General features: G+C 49.8%; 1 protein-coding gene across 1 annotated transcript; it reads left to right on the top strand.

Moving 5' to 3' along the window:
• Window positions 1-2,482: 2,482 nt before the first annotated feature.
• On the top strand, window positions 2,483-8,232 carry LOC125946723 (uncharacterized). The gene is given in 4 exon segments (XM_049670613.1): window positions 2,483-3,139; window positions 5,978-6,377; window positions 6,380-7,249; window positions 7,252-8,232. Coding segments are annotated over 4 exon segments (2,319 nt in total). The 3' UTR covers window positions 7,644-8,232.
• The last annotated feature ends 292 nt before the right edge of the window (window positions 8,233-8,524 follow it).

The raw sequence follows: 8,524 nt of genomic DNA on the forward strand, positions 1-8,524 counted from the left end.
GTGAATCCGTCTTTTTATTGCGAGAGCATTACTTGGCTCATTGTGTGATCCTGCCGTCATCAGAAAGCCATGGCAGAAAAACGGCACACAACTTTCGTCATCTTTATCCAACTAAAAAATATGGAGGACGCTTGCTTCGCCTTTAAGAGTAGAACGCGATAGCGTTATCGCGACCCGCTCGCATCGCATCGTCCGCATACGGCAAGTAGGCTTTGTTCACTGCAACACTGAACGCGAGAAAGCCAGCTTACAAAGACCAAGCTTACACCGATCGCCTTAAAGTCGGCTTCACTTTTGAACAAAAATGCATTGCGGGAAAGACGTTTTTCCAGGGGCAAAATAAGTGGTCCTATAATAAAATGTGAAGGCCCTAGCACCTTTTTTTATTATTTTATTAATTGTTTGCTATTGCCCCGACGCGCGCGCGAGTCCAAAACGAATTAGCAGGCGAAGTCTTAATTTGACCTGCCTAGGATGCGAGCGCCCTCTAGATATCTTTTTTGCATGTAAAGTACCCGAACGCGTGGCTATAGGTCTGGTAGAAATGCTGGAAAAGTGGTTTGTGTTTGAGTTTCCTTGTAGCAGAATTAGGTTTTCTCGTACATTCAAATTACATTCCAACGCTGATTGGTAAACAATCCAACGGCGAATCCGACCCCGAATGGTAAAGTCAAATTTTACCATTTTTCTGACGGATTTCACTGTGCGAAATTCAATTTTTGTTCTCCAAAACCTTGCAGCACGTGGAGGGCCTGCGCGGTCGGGGTGGTTGGGATGAATAGGGGTGATGTTCTCCGCCACCCGCCGACATCGCACGCCGACGCCGGTTGCCGACGCCGGATTTTCTGCGACACCGGGCCCTTAACGCTATGGCGTTAAAAGCGGCCGCCGGGAGAGTGGTCTGCCCCACCGCCACTGCTGCCACTCCATAACCGAGCGCGCTAACCACTGCGCCACCGTTGCAACAGGAAACAATGATGAATATTTTTGATCCTGTGCACGGGGTTGTGCTCTGCCTGATGGATGATTCACTATATGTCAGAGCGAGTGGCTGCGCAGCGAACACGGCGAGCTGCAGCCGCTCGCTCTGCCTTTGGCGTTGTCGCGGGCCCGCAGACGCCATCGCCGTAACCCATGGACGACAACGAAAACCATGCAACGCGCTTCAGGTACCCGTCGGACAATGACTACCACATTCCCCCTAGTATGAGGTAGAGTTCGCCTACGAACCTGATGAAGAAACATACTGTCAACACCATGGTACCGCTTGAGCAAAGTACTGTCATCGCTCGGCAAATTGGTGTCATCGTGCTGAAAAGTGGTGTTATCGACGCAACACTCAACGCAATGTGCGTCAAACACTACTTTAATGAGAACTCCGTGGATACAAATCAGCTGATAGATCGCAATATGGCCGGTTTGTCGTCTTGCGTTGTTGAGACCTCATAAGCAGCAACGTTACACTCGGAAACACAAGGCAGCAGCACCAAACTCAGCAAGGTTTTGCCGCAACACTAAACTCAGTGGCATAACTCAGCGACACATTCAGCGACACGTAATACTTTCACATTTACACGTCATAAGAATTGCTTAGGTACCCCTGTACTTTTTATCTCTCTCTTCCTTTTAGACGATTCGCTTGCATCACATGATGCCTGTCGCACCCATCCAGTGTGCTCATCTGTCCATTAAAAACTTTCATGTGGCAGCACGTTAGCCTTCTTGAAATCGTACTACCAGAAAAATAATTTTGTAGTTACCAAATCTGGGAGATCGAATTTTAACAGCGAAGCTGTTTGCGCTCGCCGTAACTCCGTTAGTCGTCCGCGAAAAACTGCGCCGAGCTATGACGTCACCTCGCGTTGCCTAGTAACCGCCGGCGCCGGTGCGCGCTCGCTTCGCCCGACACAGACCAGCGCCTCCTCTATAAATTCTGCGCCGGGCACACCACCCTCGGTGGCTGTCGAACGCCAGTTCTCGCCTCCGCCGCTAGGGGCGCTAGGTAAACAGGGTCTGGGCTGCCGCTGCCGCCGTTCCGTCTCTATGTTTGTATGGGTGTTCTGTGCATTGGTCGTGAGACACAGTTGCGTTCAGCCGTGCTCCACTTCGCTGTTTGTGATAGCTTCCGACAAGTACGTGCGTAGTATACCTTACGATGGCCTACTGTTGTGTGCCATTGTGTAAATCGGACGAGAAAAAAAAGACAGCAGGGCTTTCCTTTCATGAAATACCCGCTGTCGCGGACGCACGAGCACGATGGCTTGCCGCAATACGACGAGACAAGTGGTCGCCGAATACTACCTCACGCTACACCAAAGTGTGCAGCCGACATTTCAAAGAAGAGGACTTCATAGAAGGCAAGCGGCGACGTCTAAAGAAAGGGGCTGTGCCGTCTGTTTTTGAAGAATACCCGTCCCATCTCCTGCCGAAATCAACGCCGGCGCGAAATACAGCAAGCATCGACAAAAGAGTGAGTGCTACAATGGCGCGAAATGACTCCGCGAGCGGTTCAGTGATGCAACAGTTGCTGCCAGCAGCAGCGCCTACTTCGTCAGTAGAGGATATGTCTGATTGTTGCTCCATGGACACATCAACGGCACCCAACTCGTGCGATCAAAGCGTCCAGGTAAACATCAGGTCAACTTCAAGCGTGCTTGTTACTGAGAGAGCCAAATGGATAAGGAAAGAAAAGGGCTTGAGGAGTCAGCTGCTTAGACTGCAACAGACCGTCGACAAATACAAAATGGAATTGAAAAGGCTACACGAGGATGCCCTAGTGGCGGATGTTTCTTACATCAAGGAAAGGGCGGAAGAAAAGGAACCTGCAGCTCGATTCTTGATTGATCAAATCCAGAACTTCAGGAAGAAGAGGCCAAGCTGGTGTGAGGAGACAACCCGACGTTGTGTAGTTTTAAGGCATCTGTCGGCAAGGGCATATGAACACATTCGCGGTGAAATGCTTCTGAAGCTTCCTTGCAGGAAGACTTTGAGCAACTACTTCGGAACCACTAGTGGAGAAACAGGCTTCAGCAAACTCGCCGAAGATCGCCTTAGAGTAGAAGCTGAGAGCTTGAGTGTACCACAGTCAAGAGTGTGCTCACTCATAGTGGATGAAATGAAAATCAAGGAAAAGTTAGCCGTTATCCCCCGTGTGGAGAACTCTTCAGGGTCTTCGATCACTTCCACAGCAACGTCGTCCCTTCACAGCACTCGCTCTACATCAAAGTCGACCAGAGCTTGAAGTCGCTGGTGATTTTTGTGCAAAGGTTACTGGTGACATCGTTCCACTGATGGACCTCTCGCTACATGACGTCCCTCTCGCGAGAGATCAAAGTATGGAAGTGCCTTTTACTATGGAAGAAATGCAAGCGGCTTTGGCTATGTGCAGGCGGTCGTCATCACCCGGTCCCGATGGGGTGACCTACGCTGCCTTAAGACACTTGGGTTCAACAGCGCAACGCTGTTTGCTGGATATCTTCAATAAGTCTTGGCATGACGGCATAGTCCTCGACGAGTGGAAGTGCAGCCGATTGGTGCCTCTATTGAAGCCTGGAAAGTCTCCGCTGGACCTTACATCGTACCGACCGATTGCACTCGCGAGTTGCATCGGTAAGGTCATGGAGAGGATGTTGCTGACACGTCTGGAGTGGTACCTTGAATACTATAACATCTACCCTGATGCTATGGCTGGTTTTCGACGTGGACGGTCTTCAATAGACAACGTCATTGATCTTGTGACCTCCGTGCAGCAACAAAAAGCTATGAAGCGTCTCTCTGTGGCACTCTTCTTAGACGTAAAAGGTGCCTACGACAACGTAACCCACGAAGTCATTCTCCAAGCTCTTGAGGCTGCAGAACTTGGAGGCCACGTTTTTCGATGGATTAGGAGCTATCTCTCAAGGAGATCAGTGTTTGTTCTTACAGAAGATGGCCCGACAAATAGATATATTTCCAGTCGTGGTGTCCCACAAGGCGGAGTGTTGAGTCCGACTCTTTTCAACCTCGTTCTAGTGGGGCTTACCGAAACGCTACCCCAGACCGCCAATGTCTCGCTCTACGCAGATGATATTTGCATCTGGGCGTCCGGCGTGACACGGCCACAAGTGCGCGCTAGAATACAGAAAGCAGCAACCCTGACAGTGGCATACCTTCGCCGACAAGGTCTGACAATATCTACGGAAAAATGTGCACTAGTGGCATTTACACGAAAACCGATGTATTTCTACCCGGTGCGCATCGAGGGCCACTCAATTGCATATAAGAAAACTCACAGGTTTTTAGGCGTTATTGTGGATCGAGACCTCACCTGGAGTCCCCATGTCTCATACATGAAGAAAAAACTCATTTGTATTGAGAATATGTTTAAGTTCATAGCTGGAAAATCGTGGGGACCATCCGTGCGCTCTATGTTACAGCTATACACGGCACTATTTCTCGGATTTCTTCGCTACAGTCTTCCAGTCTTGTCGAACACATGCAAGACTAATCTCCTTGCACTACAGAGCGTACAAGCCCAAGCACTTCGGACATGTCTTGGCCTCCCGAGATGTTCTTCGACAGCTGCGACGATTGTCATTGCACAGGAGCATCCGATCACCACCCATATCGTCGCAGAGACGCTAAGAGCGCACATTCGACACCTTTCACGACTACCATCCCACCATTTAGCCAGTTTGCCAGCGCGACGACCACAGGCTACATACTGTAGTATTGTGACGAGGCAACACGAGTCGATACCTTCTGGCTTCAAGCCTGCAAAACGCCCAACATCGGCATTGTGGTGTCTGCGGCAAATTCGCGTGTGCCTCTCAGTTCCTGGGATTGCTAAGAAATCAGACCTGTCACCCTTAGCCCTGAAGCAGTTGTCCCTGCTTTGCCTACACGAGTCTTATCTTGACCGAATACATATTTACACGGACGGTTCTACTAATTCCAACAGTTCAACCGGAGCAGTGGTTGTTCCATCGGACGCCGTCTATTTGCAATTTAAGTATTCTCACAACACCACGTCGACAGCAGCAGAACTTGCGGCTCTTCAAGGTGCAATCCAATACGTGCTCCAGCAACCGCCAAATCGCTGGGCCATTTTCTGCGATTCGAAAGCAGCCCTACAAACTCTGCAGTTGGCCCTACGTCACGAGTTACACGAACAGCTAGTGTACGAAATAAGACAAGCTCATCACCACGCGATTGGGAAAGGACACGACATCGTATTTCAGTGGTTGCCGAGCCACTGCGGAATTGTTGGCAACGACAGCGCCGATGAAGCTGCTCGCTCGGCTCATCAAAAACATCAGCGAGTGCCTATACCACTCTCAAGAACGGACGCTGCGCGGCAACTTCAATCACTTGCTCGCCACATCACACTTCAAAGATGGAATTCACCAGGTTTCAGCAACTCACGCTTGCATTCTCTCGACCCTGAATTGCGACTTCGCCTGCCACCTGGACTCTCCCGTGGAGAAGCAACTTTACTGTGTCGCGTGTGGTTGGGCGTCGCATTTACAAATTCCTATTCATTCCTAATAGGAATGGCTAACAGTGCGGCATGCAATTTGTGCGGCTGCGATGAGACGCTAGAGCACCTTCTGTGTCATTGCCCAGCTTTTGACGCTCAGCGACGGATACTTCAAACTCAACTCAGCATATTAGATAGCAGAGTGCTGTCAGAGGAAAAGATTCTGGGACCATGGCCTACGCATTCCTGCATGCGAAAGGCCACAAAAGCTCTTCTTCAGTTCTTGAAGGAGACTGGACTATATGAGCGCTTGTGACAGTGGATCTTCCTCTGCGACTGACTGTGTGAATAACTGACTATTTATGTGTTTTTTCTTTTTTTTTTCGTATTCTCGCTCCTTATCTATTCTTCCCCTTTCCCTCTCCCCAAGCGTAGGGTAGCCAACCGGGCACGTCCTTGGTTAACCTCCCTACCTTTCCCTTCTCGTTTCTCTCTCTCTCTCTCAAGGAAAAGTTGCAGTACAACAAAGAGCAGGACTGCTTTGTGGGGCACGCAGACATCTCTTTGGAACAACAGGGTGGTGACCTCACGTTAGCGAACTCTCTTCTCTGCTTCTTAATCACTGGACTCTCGACATCGTATCGCATTCCAGTGGCCTACTATTTCACCAAGGGGTTAACAGGCCCACAGCTTCACAAGTTGTTGATTTTTGTGCTGGAGAAAGTAGAGGCCTGTGGTTTCAGGGTAGTTCGTTTAGTTAGTGACAACCACAAAGTTAATGTCAATGCCATGAAACTTCTTGGAGATGGTATTCTTACGTACAGGATAACACATCCCTGTGACTGCGACAGACTCCTCTTTTTAAGTTTTGATCCGTGCCATGTTTTAAAAAATGTTCGCTCGCAGTTTTTGGCACAGACTTTGGCCCGAAAGGAGAGGTCTCGTCCTGCTACATCAAGAAGCTGAACGAACTACAGAAGGACCTGGTTGTAAAGCCTGTCCGCTACCTTGGCCGCAAACATGTTTACCCGAATAATATAGAAAAAATGAATGTCGCAAGGGCAATTCAGGTGCTGTCGCCTGATGTTACTGCGGCCCTGGAGCATCTCAGGAGCCAAGCTGGGCACACATCAAGTTTCTCATTCGCAGATGCAGGTCAGACCATCATTTTCATGCAGAACATGTATCGCTGGTTTGTGCTGCATGACACGAGTAATACGACCCAGCACATCCACAAAAAATGGCCCGACACTCGGCAATTCGACGATGCCGAAGATGCCAGACTGGAGTGGCTTGAGGTAACACTGCCCATGTACTTGGACAAACCGAAAAAAAGCTGTGGAGATAAAAAGGAATTTTTCACGAAAGAAACGTACGAAGCATTGCTTCTGACCACGTATTCCACAGTTGCCTGCATCAAGTACTTGCTCACAGAGGAGAAGTTCCTGTTTGTTCTCACTCGCAAGTTTAATAGTGACCCGATCGAGTCGCTGTTTGGCACATTGCGAATGTCCGCCGGCTGCAATGACATGCAGAATGTTCGCTCTGTTTTGTCGGGCCCGGAGAAGGTTCTGAAAACTGGAATTGCAGCATCCAGTGTGACATCAAATGTTGCTCACAGTGAACGTGCACAAATGTCGACAGGTACCCTGCACACTGAAGCTTCTCCTTCGCCAGCACAGCAGCTTCCTCAGCTACAGAGAGCTGCTTGTGTTTTGCAACGGCTCAACACGACAGTCTTGCCGCAGCAGTTGCCTTCACTAGAAATTTCGGCAACTGCTTACGTTGGGGGATCACTTCAGTCTGCACGAAGCCTGCAAGCAATCAACCCATCTTGCAGTTCACTCGCAGCCAGGACCGAGGTGGGCAGCTTTACCCGCCAGACCAGTTGCTGTTTGCCGTTGACGTGCTAAGGACATTTGCTGATCGTGCCCTGAAGGACAACCCTGCTCTGCTAAAGCAATTGTCAACACTGGTGAAGTATGCTGTGCCAGCCCTGTGTGCTTCAAACCTGCTCAAGTGCAAAGAGAGTGATGCCATTCACAGAGTTAAGCTCATGGAGCTGATATCTGTTCGGTTTTTGCGGCCACTGCTGGTGAACTATGCATTCAACGTCAGTGACAAGCATGATGCATTAAAATACTTTGCAAAGAAGCCCCTGTCCCGGAAATATGTGAAGCTGTAAGTGCTTAAGGGCTACTGAAAATACAGGTGCTTACAAATAAATGTTTTTTTCATTAAACGTGTGTATTCGTATCGCATCAATTTGTTAATTTTCCAGAATATAGAGCCACCATGCATGGCAAGTCAATGTTGGGAATGCATGCCCATCATGTCCACGCGTAGGTCTGTGCGTACGCGGCATCTAAAGGGCGCTACGTCGATGGTTCTTCAGATAAAAGCTGGAGCTAGCGGTAAGCTGTTAAGGTAGTTAAAGAAAAACATCGCCTTTCTTCACTTGTCGCATATTGAAGCTGGTCCAACGTCCTTGTAAATAACGACGAATTGGCGTTTTTGATGCAGCGAGGTGCGCGGTCGCATGCTTTTATTGAGTGAACCTATCGGTTTGTCTGCTAATGAAGGTAGGTGATTGTACGCGATGTTTTTAGTACTCATTTAGCGTGGTGTTCTTCGCTTACGGTTAGTGCGTGAAAGCTGGCAGCTAACGCTTTGAAACACTCGGTAAAATCTTTCAGTGATTGCACCCGCGATATCAACCCTGCGTGGGCACTGTGGGCGTAGCACGCGGACGCTGTTCGAGGTTTGAGCGCAGAACTTTGAGGATTTAAGCTGTTTTATTTTGAGCGCGGCGCTAGACCCACGCCGGCTGCGGCGCATAGCGAACTCCGCTACCCTGTTTAGGTGGAGGCGCCTGGTGGCAATGCGTTGTACTATCGCCGACGGCGGCGGGCTATTGTCCTCCGCTCTTCTGCCGGGCACTGAAAGTATAGAGGAGGCACTGCACAGACACGGCTCCGCCGAGCTCCCGCCAACTGCGGGCTACTGCGCATGCGCCTTGACGTCATCCCAGCGCGTCTGCGTTTGCCGCCCGTACACTGCGCATAG

Source organism: Dermacentor silvarum, chromosome 1 (genome assembly GCF_013339745.2).
Source record: "Dermacentor silvarum isolate Dsil-2018 chromosome 1, BIME_Dsil_1.4, whole genome shotgun sequence".
NCBI lineage: Eukaryota > Metazoa > Arthropoda > Arachnida > Ixodida > Ixodidae > Dermacentor > Dermacentor silvarum.